The sequence below is a fragment of the Melospiza melodia genome, chromosome 6, assembly GCF_035770615.1.
Source record: "Melospiza melodia melodia isolate bMelMel2 chromosome 6, bMelMel2.pri, whole genome shotgun sequence".
NCBI lineage: Eukaryota > Metazoa > Chordata > Aves > Passeriformes > Passerellidae > Melospiza > Melospiza melodia.
This window is the reverse complement of record NC_086199.1, coordinates 18,034,211-18,052,234: the sequence shown is the minus strand read 5'-3', so window position 1 is coordinate 18,052,234 and position 18,024 is coordinate 18,034,211. Positions and strand designations below refer to the sequence as shown.

Sequence of the window (18,024 nt, the reverse complement as noted above, 5' to 3'; positions counted from 1 at the left end):
GACATCGAGGTACTGGAGTGTATCCAGACAAGGGCAACAAGGCTGGTGAGGGGTCTGGAGCACAAGTCCTGTGAGGAGTGTGTGAGGGAGCTGGGGGTGCTTAGCCTGGAGAAAAGGAGGCTCAGGGGAAACCTTGTCACTCTCTACAAGTGCCTGAAAGGAGGCTGTAGCCAGGTGATGGTCAGACTCTTCTGCCAGGCAACCAGCAACAGGACAAGAGGACACAGTCTTAAGCCATGCCAGAGGAGATTTAGATTGGACATCAGGAAGAATTTCTACATGGAAATGGTTGTCAAACATAGGAACTGCCTGCCCAGGAAGGTGGTGGAGTCACTACCTCTGGAAGTGTTTAAGAAACAACTCAATGTGGCACTTGGTGCTGTGATTCAGTTGGTGAGGTGGTGATTGGTCAAAGGTTGGACTCACTCTTGGAGCTTTTTCCAACCTGAATGATTTTGTGTTTCATCTCTGAAAACTGGCTGCTCATAATCTGCCAAAACTTTGGACTATATTGTGTAAGATTTAGGTGACTGATGGCAAACTCATACACAGAAAATTTACCTGTCTTTGGGCTACTTTATCTGATGACATAGATACCTGACTCAACTTTCTGCACTGTAGGGGAGGTCTGGGACTGCAGACCAGTGTGGACTGATAAAAATACCCCACTCTGATCTGACAGTAGCCCTCTCAGAGCTGGCCTTCATTTTTTCTTAAGAAAAATTTGCTTGTCCTGCTGCCCTGTATTTCTGTATTTAGGAAATTCAATGTTGTAAGTGTGGATTTTTTTACCAATAAACACTTTTTTTTGTTTGTTTTTGTTTTTGTGAAGTACTGGATGAGAGTACAGTCAAAGGAGTCCTAGTAGTAAAAAACTGATAGAAAGCTTATAACTTTTTGAGCAAGATGCTCTGTTAGCAATCCTGATCTTGGAAGTCTTGTATGCTGGTGTTTGTTGTGAGGTAAGAAAATTTCAAGAAAGTTAAGGCACAGCTTCAGCTACCAGTATGCTCTACTAAATAATTTTTCTTTTAAGAATAGACATAAATTTTGTAACTGCTGTGAGTTGGAAGTGGAATGTATCTCAATAGTCTGACTTTACTGAGCAATTGGAAACCACTACAGTGTTTTCAACTCACTTAGGGAAACAAAGAATATTTCAGTTTGGATCTGACTAACTTTATCTCTTCCTGAAGTTGCTGACCAGCAAAGAAGAGAGAAACTGAAAAAGAAGATAGCCAGGTGTAGAGAGAAGTTAAGTGTGTGTGAAGCTGGCTCTCCATCCCAGCCAAGAGACAGAGGAAAGGCTCAGCCATCCTCTTCTAGAAAGGTATGTATTTTAATTCTGTTTAGTGGATACTATCATGTACTTGCCTCCCATAGTAACAGCTGATCACTGCTGTGCAGCAGTGAGGGCTGGCATCTTTCAAGCAGCAGAAAGTAGACAAGGATCTTCCTGGCATGTGCCCAACGCTGAATGCATGTCTTGACCTTCTGACAAAGATGTCAGGTATCTGGATGAAGAGTGCTTGCAGTAAATACAAGGTCTAATTGCCCATGAATTCTCTTGCTTTCACTTCACCTGAAATTCCTGTCCTCTGTCACTGCAGAGCTTTGTACCATTTGCTAAGGCAGAGCTCTGTTACCTCTGCCCTTCCAAGCAGAAGTATCAGGAATCTTCATTTTTTTTTCTCAATGAAAAGTCCTAGTTGATATTACATTTTTCTCTGACAGTATATTAAATCATTCAGTTGCATTTCTTGAAAGCAGAAATAATGCTTTCAGGACCAAAATATGCCATTCTGTATGTATATATTCTGCTTATATGCATAGACTCACCTGGCATTTGGCTGGCATTTCATGAACCTATGTGGTGTATATTTCTAACTAATAAATAAATATGTAAATAGCCCAATAAATTACATTCTTGTTCATCAATATAAATGAGCAATTGCATCTTGAAATAGAATAATGACTTAACTCTGTGATTCTAACAGCATAAGCTTCATACAATGTTTAAACATCTGTGAAGCTAGAGGACATTTCCAAGTAGTACAGCAAGCACTGTCACTTTCTTTCTGTGTGACTGATTTTTGTAGCAGGCAGCCTCAGTGTGACCTTATTGCAGTACAGAGAAATAATGCTTTGAAATTCAATACATGGCTCCTAGTTATGGATGAAAGCACAGGCATGAATAAGAAAAGGGAGGAAATGGGATATTTAAATCTAAATTTTATTTTTATTAATACCATTTTTGTCCTTCCATGTTATTTTTTTTGCGAACTTGGGGCAGGCAAAGTTCTTTAAATTCTTTCATTGCAAAACCAAGTAACCTGTCTCTCTTAAATACTGCATGAACTCCCAGCTTTAAAATGAAAGGATGCACTATAACAAAGTGCAGCTTTTTTCCTTTGTTTTTCAAAATAAGATTTTCTAAAATTCTACCTGAATTGAGCTGGCCATGAGTAAAAGCTCTGATTTGAACAAGACTTGGTATTTCATATCTCCTGTTCAAGTAATCCTATTAATAGGCATTTCTGGCTGCTAATGATTTTTTTAAAATAAATTAATCCATGCCAAAAGTCAGTTGAAGGAAGGCTGCTTCAGAGGAGGTTAAATTTTCTCTTTTAATCATCTGAAGTGTGCCTTTGCCTTGACCTTTCAAGATCTCTTTCAGCCTGCTTTTTGAGATTTTTTTTTCTGAAGAATGAAAGTTGTGGCCATCTGCTTGTGCATATGAAATATAGATTGGGAAACACCATTAACTGATTCTAGTCTCTTGTTAATTTTGTATGCAACACACATGTGGCTGTGTGAAATGCCTACTGAAATGCTTTATATTTAAAAATTTATTACACTCTTATGATACCAGCAATCTGAACATGTCTTGTGCTTAAATTAATTCTGTCATAATGGAAGATGTCAGTGACTAAACAAAGCAGAAGAACCTTCTGAGCATCAAAGGAAGTTGTTTTCGTTAGGAATATTCAAATTTCCTTTCAGACTTCATAGTGATAATCACCTCTTGTGCTGGTTCTTTGAATTAATGCACACTCAGTATTACTCCTTCTTGATAACATCACAATATATGATAAAAGTAGGAACCTACTACATTAAAGAATTGGCAACCACACACACGCACAAAATGAAAGAGTGTACCAGGACCATAGTTTTGAAAAACAGTGATACCAGGATACAAACTGAATATACTTATAGAAGGTCCAATTTGTTCATATGTTTGTATGAATTTTCTCTAAAGGCAGTTTGTCACTTCCTATAGGAGAGTTTTGCTCTATCCAGACAGCAGAGAGCAGGTGCTCAGCTGACTTAGAGCAATATTTAAATGGCTTTCTCAAGTTAAAAGAATCATACACTCATTTATTGCAAATTTGCAGCTTCTGTATCCTGACAGTGAAGTTCATAAGGCATCTCTTTGATCTCATTTTATAATGGTAGATGAACTATTCTATTGGAAGACCTTTTCATACAAGAACAAGTTAATTTCAAGATTAATCTTACTGTAATTTCGGTGATCCCAGTAAGAACTGCCTTGGACCTTTTATGTGAAAAAGTATTTAGCAACCTTTCTTTTCAAAGTTTGGTTTTTATAAGGCAGCTGATACTTTAGTGGCTTTTGAGCTGGAAAACTAAACTTCTTGTAGAAATTAAAAGTAACTTGTAGAGAAATCTGGATTCTCTCTCTGTGTTACTACTACTTTTGCCCATCAGATGATGGCAGGATGCTTTGATCTCTTTTTACTGAATTTTCTTTTCCACAGAGTCCATGAAAATTCAGAGGTCCTCTCTCTACAACCTTGTTGCAAAATACTGCTCAGTTTACCCCAGTTTTGTGACTAATAAAATTGAAGCATAGATACATACTTTATGAAACTTTTTTAAAGAGTTGCTGAAATGTATCATTGAGTAGATTTGTATCTTTCAAAACAGATTGTACTTGGTTGAATTAACAGAATATAAATATATATTGATAAGCAAGATACAAGTCAAGATTTTTTACTCCAAATTACATTAGTTATAGTTCTTGATAGTTCTAACAGCTAAAGTTCATTTACTATACTGGAATTTCTTTAAAATTTTATTTGAAGAATAGAACTAATAATATATTTTAATAAGCTTCCTATTTGTAGGCATGTTTTTTGTCTTTTTTTTTGTTTCCTACTTAAACATCTGATGTTTTTAATAGAAAACAGAGCAGAAAGTGAGCACACTTGCTTACATTTTTTTTGCAACACAGGATAATTTTCTGAAAAAGAGACAAATTGCAGACAATCAGCATTCTCTGACACTCCTTAAAATCTTTTGAAGTGCAATTGTTCCTTGTTCATGATATTGTTTCTTTGTCTACTTGGAGTGTACTTCTCCCTGTTTTGAGTGGTAAAGTTTTGCCTCAGGATAAGGGCTTTGAAAGACATTCTTTTCTCAGTATTTAGATGAGTACATCTCACAGCTGGCACAGATGCAGCTTTGAGTTGCAATTCTCTCTAGTCATGAGTTAGCTACTTGGTCTGTTCTACTTATGAAATATTTGAGGAGAAGAAGATAACTGCCCTAAGCTTCCTCATATATAAGGAAATTAGGATATTTCCATGTCAACCTTGTGCTTTTGTCTTGTTTTGTATCAACTCAACTGCTTTTGAGGAAGCGAGCATGTAATTTTCATGAGGTGTAGGTAAATAATTGGCTAATATAACTTCATATCTTTTCATAATAATTATTTTGCATAATGCAGGGAAACAGTCCTTATATGCTCACAAATGCTTCTACAATACAATTTATATTGCAGCTCAATGAACTGTTTTAATCACTGAGAGTAAAGCATTTACAAGAATTAAGCTGTTTAGAATATACACTGAAGGGTATGGAATTAGCTTTTATCTATATAGGTGGATGCTGAAACTTTCCAGTCTTATCTGTTTTCTATAGTGCTGAGCTACCACTGCAACCACTTTATATGCAAACAATCACACTGGTAAGCCTCATTATTCTGCTTGCTAACACAGGCATTTGTTTGGCATTGTAACTACATGTTACCAGTTCAGCATTTAATTATGCTGTAGTAGTAAAATGCAGTTCACTCACATGGGACACCATCAAGAAGAGCTTATTTTGCCTCAGCTAAGTAAAAGAAAACTTCTTTGCATTAGGTACCAGCAACTCTGGATATTTAGGTACTGGAATAGTTGAGATAGATCTTAGTGATGTGAGAGAAAATTACGAAGGAAATATATGGTATGATGGCAGTGTGATCTGTGACTTAATTTTCACAATGAAATACCTGCATTTTTAATATTCTTGTAAATAGCATTTACTGCATGGTACAAAATGTATATTCATAATAATTGACCTTTAATTTAAAATATTGTGTTTGAAAAGAAAAATAATGTAATAGTGTAGATTTTAAGCAATAAAAGTAGCAGAATTATGAGAAACTGGAGCATTTATACAGTAAGAGTCTATTGCTAAGAATTTCTAAAAACACCTTTTTTAGGGTTGAATGTTAGAATAGAAAATCTTACTGGTATACTAGCAATATATTACTATCTTACACTATCTATTTGTGGGTTACAATGTCATGAATTTTCAATAAATGCATAAAGATTTCCAGTTTTAGTCATTGGTTTTTTTTTTTCTCCATGCTCACCCCAGTAGGAGACTCCAGAAGTCTCAGGACAAGTATTGATTATCTTGCAGAATCTCCACATGCACTTTATTTTGCAGTTGTTTTTGTGAAAAAATCACAGATCCAGCCTTCAATCCAAATCTTAATCAGCTGATTATTTTCAAAAAGTGTTCTTGAGGATTTTCTCAAGGTTTATATTGTGCTCAGGCAATGCAGCCCTATTGGAAATGTACTGGATCTGTATTTCAGTCTTACTCCCTCAAAGCAGTTTCCATGTAGCTTAATTGTGAGATCAGGATAGGCTACTTGGTGAATCTGTCAATCTTCTCAACTGGCACTGTGGTTGTATGTCATAAATAAATGTCACAGCACATGTACAGTTCATATCATACTGCATCCACCCTTTCTCAGGCTTCCCGTGGGGCACATGTTCCTTCAGTAACTTCAGTAGTGTAATGCTTCTGCTTAATAGTTTTTACTTGGCTGACAGAAGTATAATAGAGATGAATGAAACACATCTGGAAATCATCTTCCTTTTCTTCCTTTTGTCACTGCAGAGGTTATGGTCTGTACTGGTGTCTCCTTGCCTTCCTGTTCCTTGTTAGGTGGTGGAGGTACATGAACAAGTTAATTTCTGTGTTAGCCTATCTGAAATAAACTTCAAGTTTGTTAAAAACCTCAGATGGCTTAGAAATTTTATTTTCTTCTTTGGAAACACCTCTACTTGTATACATTCTCTTAACATCTTACAACCATTTATTGCTGATGATGTGGACCTATATGAACTGCCCTAGTGTTAGGAAAGTATGATAGTAATTCTAGAAAATTAGCTGTAGGCTTTGAATTGGGTTTTCTCAGATTTTATTATTCAGTTGTTGTTTTGCCTTGCTGATTGCATGGCACAGCAGTGAGATTTTCCAGAATAACACTATCCTCAGCTTGTCTCCCTCACTGTTGCTCTGTAAGCCCTGTCTCTGGGAGCTGTGGTGCTAGTTAGAGTACACACAATGGGAGTCATCTCTTCTGCATAACACAGTTGCTGAATTTCATAAATAGTTATATGTGTGGATGCAATAAATTGGTTTATACAAAATTTTGTTTGCTGATAGGCTTCTGGTTTAATCAGTTCTGCAGCATGCCTGCCCGTGGAGATTGTAAAGTGTCATACATGATTTTCACTGATTGACAGAATATTCGGTGGGTGGCTGTATCCTAGGTAGGAACAGAACATACAACATTTCTTTCCATAAGGTGTTTCAGACACATTGTAAAGCAAAATTACTTGTCCAGGTATTTATGCTTTGATATTGCAAGTTTTTCAAAACTTTGTGACTGAAATAAATTTCTATTTAATTGTTCAGTCTAATTTAACAAAACAAACAAAGAAATCACCAAACCAACCAAAAACTCCACCTTAAAATATCACTTGAATTTAGTTGTGTTTCTGTCTTATTTGTCTTTGCCACACTTATAATACAATTCTGGAATAATCTTGAATTTTTCAGCATGGGCTAATTATGGGTAATGTCTGCCTTAGCTTGCCCAGGTGGTATGAAGAGGGAGGAATATTTTAACTGTTCCAAATTATTTGACTCAGTGGAATGATTTCTTGACTTCTAAAAATGTGTTGATTAAACTCTTGGTTTGATGTAGCCATCAATATTCTGTAACAGACCACCAATGTTTTGCTACTGAAGTAAATAATTTCTTTATTACTCTCTTATTTCCAGTGACTAGGTTTTAAAATCTGTTAGCACTGAGGCTCTCAGATGGTAACTCCCAGTTACCGACTGGGTAGCTCCCAGTAATAGCTGGGAGTACCATCATAAGCAAAGCAGGTAACTTGCAAAGCACTCAAATGTTGTTTTATTTTTTCCAGAGTGCCTTGGAAGCAGAAGATGGTGTCTCAGCCTCTGCTGGGCAGGCACAGTACCTCTCAGGAGCAGCATCTTCTCACGGCGAGGAGTGCGTGGTTCACTCCGGCGCAGGGAAGTGCGCCCGGAAGCGCTCTCGGCACGCAGCCGGGGGCTCGAACTCCTGCGTGTGCATGCCACGGGCCGGCCAGCGCTCCGAGCTGCCCCGCAGCCACTCCATCGAGAGCTTTGTCAGCGTTGTTGGCTGTTCCCAGAGCTGCCATGGAAACCACGGGGACCAGAGCTGCCATGGAAACCAGGCCAGCGGCGGGGACCTTCTAGAGCGGCACTCGGAGTGCTTCACCAAGAGCCGGAAGCCTTTCACTCCACGCACGTTAATATCGGATGCTAAACCTTTCCTGTCAGACTACAGGTTTTACACTCCTGCTCAAAGGAGGAGATGTCACCACCACCACAGATCATACCTTGTGGAAGCTCAAACACAGACTGATATGACCAGGTACAGAGAGTGAAGTTTTATTTTGAAGCTCTGGAATTTAGATGTTATCATAACATCTTCATAAAGGCGAGATATATACTCATTACATTTGTATAAAACCAGAATAATTATACTGATGTCTTACTAGAACTTACAACTAGAATAATTATTCTAGATACACCTTAGCAAAAGCCAGAAAAGAATGTGATTTTCTTTTTCATTGGTGTATTTTCCTCTCTTCTTTCTGGAACAACTGTTTTAATTTATACAGATTGGATACAAAGTGCCACTAAATTCAAACTGTGGAATCTCACATCTGCTGAGAATAATCATTCCCTCTCTCTTCCCTATGCTCTCTGATGTATAGTTCTGTCTTGTAAAGAATTAACCAATATAAGAATGAAAGTAGTTCCCACTATTGTCTCTGTAGTCTCATGCTTTCCAGTCTGTTAATTATTGCATCATGCAAACATCTTTTTTTAACTCTTGATTGCAGCTCTTCATTGTTTTGTTTTTAATTTAAATACCTTTGTACATACCCTGTATAAAATACTTGAAACAAAATTAGTGTCCTCTTGCATTGAACTTCTTAGCAAGTTGAACAGTTCTGACTTTGTTTCTACCAATACTACCGTGTAAAGGGAAATCTTTTCCCTTTTGTGCCCTCCATGCCTGCATGTCCAACTCCAGTTTTGTCATAGAATAAATTAGGAATTTCCTAAGACTGGAATTATGATATCTTCGGCTCTGTATTGCAACTGTAGATTTTCTGTCTGTGGCTTGTCTATTTTCCTGGCGCACTTTTAATTTTAGGATCATCTCCATTCTTAATTCTGAACAATTATTTTGAATATTTCAGTTATGCCCTGCTAATATGCAGCTAAAAACTTATTTTGGATCACCTGTCTGGCAGAAATTTTCTGAACTGTTTGGTACTACATTCTTCTGAGGCCGATGAGACATTTCCACAGTGGCATTGCTATTGTCATCCTACATTTTTTGAAAGTAGTCTACTTGGGAATCTAATGCCTCTCTAAATTTTTTAGCTTTCCACCTGAAGACAAAATGCCTGTGAGAAAAGTTGTGAGTGAAAAGCAGAAGGTTAAATACAAGGTAATGATGCATCTCTCAGTCATCTGGGTACTCTTCCCACCACCATCACTGTGGGGCAATGCACTTCATCCCTGCCACAGCAGTGAGCAGCTGATTTAGGTGTTCTTCTCTCTATTGCCATGACATGACTTAGTTCCATGGAGAAGAGAGAATTTCAGAACACTGAGTGGAAACTATAAGAAAAACCACTGAGTCACATGAAGAGATCTCTTTAATTTTATTTTTTTTATTGTTTCTATCAGTGCACTATCAAATATCTGCTAAGGCCATGGATAATTGGTACATGACTTTCCAGCAAAAGGTGTCCTATTTGTCTGTTTACCCAGAGTTTCTCAGAAAATATATGGAATTTCTAGGGCTGCCTAATCACAGAGAGTTGTTAGATTCATTTTAATGGTGAAATTTGCTGTATATTTGCACTGATAATAAAGATTTTTGTTTCTGTGTTGTAGGCTGAAGATAAAAGATATACTTTGGATGAGCCTGAGAGAAGAGTAGATGATTTTCAACTCTCCATCCCAAGGTGCCTGATTTACAGCAGGAGGGAATATTTGAAATGTTCCTTTCTATACAGCTGGTTCTTAGGCCATAAGTCTTCACTAGCATTTTTCCTTGTAACTTCTTCTCATAGAACTTTTATTGGGTTTTTTCTATCAATAGCCTTTTCCAACTTCAGAATTCATTCTTTTCTTGTGATAAGTTCCACTGGGAAGCCAATTAAGAAAGAAAGCTCTGAAAAATATGAGCATTTTTATGAGAATTGACTGATGAGACATTAATACAGTTGTTAGTTCTGTACATCTGAGCTTACAGACTGTTTAGTACTATAGCTAAATACTGCATTGCAGGAGCATTTCCCACATCTTCTTCTGAAAACTTAATACTGGGATAGCTGTAATACAAGAGCAGTGTTGGAAATCAGGCCAGAGCCCAAGGGCTCCAAGCTGATTCTCCTCATTGCTGACCTAAGTGTCATGCATGACTCGCTGATTTGCTCTCTGGCCTTTTCACACAAAGGCATTTTTATCTGAGGGAAAAAATGTACTCTGAGCTGAAAAAGCATTCTTACAGATAACAGAGATTGAATAGCATCTGGAGTATCACCAAGGTCTTCTGAGCACTGCATCAATGGGTGTGGTGTAATACTCCTGAACTGTAATCTTTCAGGTTTCAGTGCCAGCAGGGGATTTTGCTCCTGGAGCAGGGTTTAGGGGTGTTATAGTGGGTTTTTGTGAAAGAGAATCATATAATGGCACTCCATGGCTCCAGAAGAAAATTTAATGTAAGGTAGTATAAAAGGGATTTAGAATGTTGTTTTTGTCTTGCCCCCTGATTTTCTGATTAGAGAGACATCATGGTGTCCTCAGAAGTCTTCATCTTCACCAGAGAGAACTGACGATGCTGAGTAAGTATGCTTTCAAACCATTTTTCTTCTCATTTACAACATCAAACTAGAAGGCTTTCCTCAAAACTGATGAACTTGAAAAACAAAATACTTAAAATTTTATGTGAATCAAAATACAAAGAAAATTTATCTTCAGAAGATTGTACAGTGCCTATAGTTTGTTTCCATTTCTTTTTAGGTCTGTAATCTCTGAAGCAAATATTGGCAAATGAAGCACCAAATTGAAAGGCATTCTTACCACATTTCTGCACTGAAATTTGATGAGAATTAGTAGAGTTTTGAGTTATATTCAGAAACACTATAACGCTTCATCAAGTGGCCTTGGAAATGTCATTTAATTCTTTGTGTTTTAGGACAGCCTTCTATATGTCTAACTTAAGGCTTATAATAAAGGTCTCAAATACCATCTGTAGGTAACTTCCTTGACTATAGAGGGAACCAAAAATATAATCTTTAGGCACAATTACAAATTTTATATAATGAAAATAATGCAAGATATATTCAATTTTTTATTTTCTGTTTATTAAGACTGGAGAATGACTCAGTAGAGTTTGATTGGATGCTTTAGGAGACTTAGAAAGATGCTGTGAAAGAGAAACTGAAATATTTTCTTTTGGGGTTTTCTTTCCTGTTGTCTTTCAAGCAGAACTCCAGACATTTTTACTGTCCAATTTAGAGTAATTGGCATCAGCAACTCTTTTAGAGGTACTAAAATACAGATAAGAGGTGAAAGTCACATCTCACATTAAGATTTTATCCATCAAGGAAATATGTTGAAATTAGTGGTGCTGCAAATAAGCAGTTAAATCCTTTTTTGTTTCCATTTAGGACCAGCAATTTTCAGAGAAAATTCTCTAGAAGCTCCTTTGGAAGCCTATACCCAGAGCATCAAACTGCAATTGTTCACTTTTTTCCCAGTTAGCTCCCCTTTCTTGAGTGCAGTGCAGGTTCTGAACTCTTGCCAAGATTCACTGATTCCCTCGCTTGAGATCTCTCTGCTAATTTATTCTCCAGCAGAAAGTTAGCATAAAGGCAAAGCACTATGACCACCTTTCTAACAGTCTCATACTTTGCAGTTTTTTATTGTCCAGATTCAGCAAAAGGTTTAGCTTGTCGTGATAGCCTTACCTTTTATGAAACATAACTGCTGATGTAAGAACTATAAAATCTTCTTAATGACCTTTCCAGTGAAGGTGATTAAACCTACTAAAATATGTCATATGTGTTTCTATGGTAGAGCATTTAACATTGGGGTTTCTATTCTCCCTGCAGAGAAGAGGAGCTTTTGTATTTAACTTTCATTGAAGAAGTAACAAATGAAATTCTTCGATTTGGCATATTTTCTAACAGGTAGGTTACAATTGTTTTCAATTTTGCAATGCTATGTCAGAAACCCATGGACTCCATAAGTAAGGGAAGTAGTGATTAGTAATAATGTCTTTATACACACATATACACAGTTAGCCCTTGCTTTTGTTTTGTTTCCTCTTCTTTTTTGCTTTATGTAAGAAAGAGGAACTAGGAAATACCTTTGGGTCATCAACTTTGATCTACTGCTGTGTACCAAGAGATAAAAGCTTCTGTTAAAAACTGACCTGGAACCCTAGGTGGAAAAATACTAAGAACTCATTTTAGTCTGCAACATCTGTTTTGTTAAATAAACTGAGTTACTAATCTTTTACACAACAGGTCCTTTGTCCCCCTTCTGTCCTTCCAGTTCCAGTATGAATTCAGTCTTCAACATGAGTTACAAGGTTACATTCTCTTGCAGATAAAAGTTAACCAACTGCTAAATCAGAATTTTTTTCAATGTGATACTGGTTCTTTGTAATAAAGAACTCTCAATTTATGCAAAAAACCCCATTGCAATATTTCTATACATACACAGAATATATATACAGAATCTTAACCCATTTTTGAAAATCTGCATTCAAGGCAGTCTAATTTCATATATTCTGATCTTGCTTTGGGTTGATAATGTTCCCAACTGTTTTTGCTATTCTGTGTGCACTTATTTTTTTTTAATATGTCATGGCTGTCAATAAGAATACTAAATACACCAAGTAAAAAAATTCATCTTCAAGAAATTTTGAGAGCAGTCTACCTCTGGCTCTTTTACAGTAATTTTTTCTTCCACATTTTTTTTTATAATTTCACATGTAAGCTAGATTAAATTCACTTGACTTTCTAGAATTCTGTTCCAGTGACTGTGTACTTTAGTTGTCACAGAACACTTTCTTTACAGAATCTTTTTTCTCGTTCAGCCTAAGAAATGGAAGAGAGCTCTCAGGACTGAGTATTTTTCTCTGGATTTTTTTTTTAACTGAAGCTGGATTTTATTCCTTCTCTTTATTTATTCTTGTGTATAGCAGCCACTATGGTGCATCCAAGAGATTTTGGATGCTTCAGCAGGCCAGTAGAGTCACCACTGGATTGGAGCACATAAGCACACCAGGTCAAACACACACATAGTTGTACTGCAAGTCACCCCACAATTGCCATGTGCTGCCCAAAGCCATGTCTGCCTGCTGAGCATGTGTCCAGTGGGTTGCTGACTACAGGTAGCTCTCTTTGTGACACAGTGGAATAGAAACAGTCTTAGAGGTGCCATTCAGCCAAGAAATGGAAATAAAAACATACTGTCATTAGGTTATGTACATCTGTTAAAAGTTGGTTTTCCTCCTGTGAAATAATTTGATTTCTTATTTACAGGGTTCTGGATCAACTGTTTAAGTTCCATATAGAAGAAAATAAGAACCGCCTTGATGAGGTATGTGCTGCCCTTACAGTGGTCTCTGCATATGGTTTAGGTGACATTTCCAAAGAGCAGGGCAAAGGCACGGGTATATTGGAGGGTAAAGGTAACCAGAATATTCAGAATACTCAGTGGGGAGCCTCTCTCTCTCCATGAATGAGATCTGCTCACTCATGGGTTACAGCAGATCAGGAGTCACAGGTACTGTGACAAAGAATGGACAACAGTCAGTTCAGTTTGGTGACACTCAGTGTTTCATTTACTCACTTGATTGGAAGCAGCCTCCCTTTCCTTCTGTCAGAGTCCAGCCCTGTGTGAGCAGTGCTCAGGTGCCATGGGGCTGGAGAAGTGTCACCCTTTTCCTCCCTCACCCCTCAGGGCAAAATGCGCCAGATGTTGGAAGTGCTGAAATCAGACCTTGGCTGCGACCAGGACAGCGACACAGAGCAAATCCATGCAGATCAGGAGGCCTCGGGCCCACTGGAGCAGCACAAGTGTGGTACAACAGAAGAGCCTGAGTTTGACAGTAAAGGTCACAGGCTGAGGAAAGCTACAAAAAATGAAGAATTCCTTGAGAGCAGGGACTTGTCATCAACGAAGCCAAACAATTGTCGATCAGTGTCCTGGAGCAAAAGGTCAAGGGAGACACAGGACAAGGAGGACTTCTCAGAAGATACCACTGAAATTATGGGTGCTGGGAAAGAGTCTGATTTCCGTGGTGTGGTATTTGAAGAACACCCAGACACTTCACCCACCTGTGAGGCAGCTTCAAATTTGTTTGGTTGTGACAGGGATTTTCACAGCAATAAGGAGCTTGATGAACTTGATGGAAACTTTGCAGAGGCCCTTCACATTTCACCTAAGTATTCATAACTGTAACCAAAACTTACCTGTTAAACAGAGATAGAGCTCCTTCTGTGGTGAACTGCCATTTGTCAACCAATAGTAAATTGTTAGGTTTATTTTCAGTTATTTCTGTTTAAATACTGGTAAGATCTCTGTAGCAGGATACTATTAATTGGGCATTAATCTCTGTGTAAATTAGATCTTAAAGGATAAAGGGTCAGTTAAGGGTCAGTTATCAGAAGAATTTTTTGTATTTTGCCCACAATTGTATAACTCAAAACAAACTTGAGAATATTAAAACTAGATTTATATTTTTAGAGCTGTAATAATAAGTTATGAAATATTTATTGATTTAAATAAATTAATTGATAGCGCATTTATGATCCTGCTATAAAGATCTGAGATGTTCTAGTCTGCAAGAATTCAACAACTTAACATAAACTTAACATCAAACTATGTCCTCTTCCAGAATGGACAAGCAGTTCCACCATGCAGTGTGCTATGTTACCATTTGCAAAAGCCCATCAGTGAAAAACCAAACTATTTCACAAGAAGAAAATCCAAATTTTAACAGATCTATGTAGATTAATGGCTGCAGTTTTTTATTTTTAGTTCTTTACTGAATGTAACTGCTAAGTTCAATTTCTTGCACTGATGACAGCCATGGCATAGCATTCTGCATCAAGCTTTGGTTTTGGAAAATGATTGAATTGCTTACTGTTTGTTGACTAGAACTGTGTAGAAGAAAACACATCAGGCACCTCGTACAGCAAATGGAAAATAGGTGGTGTATTTTCTGGTTTAAGTTTAAATTGAAGTTAGTACATGCATTGCACGAAATCAACCCAAATGTCATTGTTTAATCAGAGTACAGCTATTGCCTGACATTCCTGTTGCTGCAGAATGAGTTTAACAGGTTCTGAGGAAATGCTGGCAAGTTACATTGTCTTGTTGTAGGTGAGGAACTAGGAGAAGTCTTAGGAACCTGGATTAAGCCTGTCCTCTATCTCCTAGGGTCAATTTCTAACCTCCTTCCTCCAAAAACAAGCCCAAGCTGTACCAGTCCTTACATAACAACTGCCACCACCTGCCTCCCCTGTGCCTCGACCAAAGTCTGTGACTCCATCAGCCAGATGACCCATTGCAGCTTAAAGGAGCTGAGCAGACACAGACCACTGCTTCACTTAGGAAGCATAAACTTTTAGACAAAAAAGAAATTTCAAAAAACAGCTAAAGGAAGGCAGTCAGAGAAAAACATCTGGCATTATCACAGCACTGCAGTGCAGAGCACAATTCCCAAAGAAAGCAAAAGGCACTTTCCTGGATGCCTTGTCCACAATAATAAATTGCCCTTGTTGACAATGAAAGGAGACAGAGTTTATTTTAGCCAGGTACATGTGGCTGGGCAGATGGGCACCAGCCTTTCATCTGCCACACTCAGTTGGTTGCCTTGTAAGCCTGGCCTGCAGCATGAGTGCTCTGGCTCACTGAAAAGCAGGTGAGATAATGTGAGCACTTCTACATCCCCCCATCAGAGCCTGTCTTGTTGAAAAGATGTGACCACAGGGCTGAGTCAGTACAGTGCAGGGAGGGTTTGTCCCTGCACAAGTGATCACAGACCTCCTCCCATCCTCAAGGAAACTCGCTCTCTATTCCTTACCCAAGGGAGCTGAACAGAAAGGATGCCCTAGGAAAATTTGTTTCTAGTCTACGAAGAATTCTGTCCCACAGGGACTGGTTCAAAAGCTAAAGAACATGGTTTGACGCATACAAGTATAAAGCCTCTTTGCTCCTCGGCCAGGACTTCACCCATTCTTCAGGCCCTCCATTCCAAGTTCTTCATTCTTGGTCAATAATAAGAATTTAGGGTTTTTTTCCCTTCCTATCTCTACACTTGTGACTTGTACATCATAAAAAATGTCACTCAGCAAACTCTGGCTTCTGGTCTGCATGAGTCTGATTAAAGATTAGTAAGAATTTCACATTCAAATTTCACATGCAAAAATACTTTAGGAAAATCACAGAAAGACACTAGTAATGACATACTCATTTCCTGTAATACAAGTAACATAAAAACAAATAAAAACCTTGACCATATTTCCTGTTGATGAACTGTCTCAACATCAATGACATTTTTTTCTGAGTAACTTTTTTTTCTGGGTAACAGCAACTTAAAAGAGGAAAAAACTTGATTAAGAGAGACCTTTCACAAAGAAAGCACCTGCCTTCCTAAGTGTGAACGTTTATTGGATCCACAGTGACCTGTTAAAGAAGCAGAGAATTACACACCCCAATATCCAGCAACTGGAGCAGTGAGTCCAGTCCACAGAACTGGTTTCTCTCATAGGAGGCACTCCTATAGGATAGTAGGGAAAAAACATTCTAGATAGATGCTACCTATATAAAATCAGTTTATGTGCAAATCCAAGAGCAAATTTAGGCTGCCTTGGATTTAAAACTTTCTCTCTTCTATTCACATTTACTTTTAAGATAGCGCTTAAAACGTAAGTTGTTTAAAGACCCTGATATGCAAGCCTGACCCACACCACTGATAAGATTAATCAACACTGCAAGGTTTGGGGATTTTTCTGAGGGTTTTAGTTGGTTGGGTTTGAATTTTTTTCTCTTGTCACATTTTACTTTGTGTTATACTCAAGTCTTGGCAAAAGCAGTAGCAGAACAGGGCATCACACACCATTACATGCCTGAATCTTAAGCTTGGGAGCAGTCAGCAGCAGTGATCTGCAGTGTAAAGATTTTTTCTGCCCAGATTCATGTGGGCCATGAGTACATACATCATAACATCAATGTTTTTTCAGATAGACAAAAGCCTGCTAGTGTTACTTTGCTGTAACAAAACGGCCTCTTGTCTTTAAAGCTACAGTTTTGTCATCACTGCTTTTTGCTTCAAAGGTAGGATTCTGTTTATTTACAAAGCAAAGTAGGGATTTTGGTCATTTGAAGTAAAGATTAACAGGGTCAAAGAATAAAGGTGCTCACATGTCTTAGGGCTGACCAGTAAACAACCAGCTTTGAGCCATCCTTTTATCCTTGATCCACCCAGTGTTTTCGGCTCCTACAGAGTTTTCATTTAGGCTTAGCTGCAGAATGACCTCACAATTTTGTTTCTCTGTATTTCTATACACTTTATCATTTATAGCTATGCAAGAGTAGTTGTTAGAAGGATGCAGCTCAACTGACAGCATTTCATGATTCAAGTACAAATGGCTCCATTGGACAATGGGGAAAGAAGGGCTATTTGTTTCCTCAGCAATGTTTTGTGCAGCATTTATGAGTAAGAGAACTAAAAAATCAGCATAAATAAAAACTAGTCCCAGGAGTTTCATTTGTAGCCCCTAAGGCAGGCTGTTCCATCGTGGTGACAGCACAGTTTCTAACCAACAAGATTGCCACTTGTTAACATTGGCCTTCAAATGTGTTTTACCTTCCTGTGTATACCTAATGCATGATACTACCTTTGTATCATAGAGCTTGTATTTGAGACCTAAAAATTTATGCAAAGGGGAAAAAATATAAAATTGGAACTCAAGGTCTACTTCAGAAAGCTATGAGGAAGTCCAGTATCCCACTTGAATTTTGGACCACCCAAGACAGGAGCATACATTGATAAGCAAGTGGAGGGCACTGCAGCTGTGAGATGTTCCAAAGCCATCGTTTTTTCTCTGGCCCTTTCCAGGCACTTACCCTGCTGTTCTCAAGAGCTGACACCTGGTATGTACACAGATTACAAGGAACGGAACAGCAACCAGTGATTTTAACAAAAATCATTTCTCACTCTCCAAAACAACCAAACCGGATACAGGCAGTCCAATCTTCCTGTTTCCTTTAGTGAAATCAGAAACATTCATTCAGAAACAACCACCTTCAGTTTGTATTCCAGTAGTAAAGCAA

At 37.9% G+C, this 18,024-nt stretch overlaps 1 protein-coding gene across 2 annotated transcripts in view; it reads left to right on the top strand.

Moving 5' to 3' along the window:
* SPATA7 (spermatogenesis associated 7) overlaps positions 1-16,044 on the top strand; it is a 34,122-nt gene extending 18,078 nt beyond the window's left edge. For both annotated transcript variants that reach the window (XM_063160152.1, XM_063160151.1), the window contains 8 exons: positions 1,197-1,330; positions 7,521-8,014; positions 9,040-9,106; positions 9,559-9,629; positions 10,452-10,511; positions 11,784-11,861; positions 13,224-13,281; positions 13,645-16,044. In XM_063160152.1, coding sequence (XP_063016222.1) covers positions 1,197-1,330; positions 7,521-8,014; positions 9,040-9,106; positions 9,559-9,629; positions 10,452-10,511; positions 11,784-11,861; positions 13,224-13,281; positions 13,645-14,139 — 1,457 coding nt within the window. In that variant the 3' untranslated portion in view covers positions 14,140-16,044. The remainder of the gene's footprint in view (positions 1-1,196; positions 1,331-7,520; positions 8,015-9,039; positions 9,107-9,558; positions 9,630-10,451; positions 10,512-11,783; positions 11,862-13,223; positions 13,282-13,644) is intronic.
* The last annotated feature ends 1,980 nt before the right edge of the window (positions 16,045-18,024 follow it).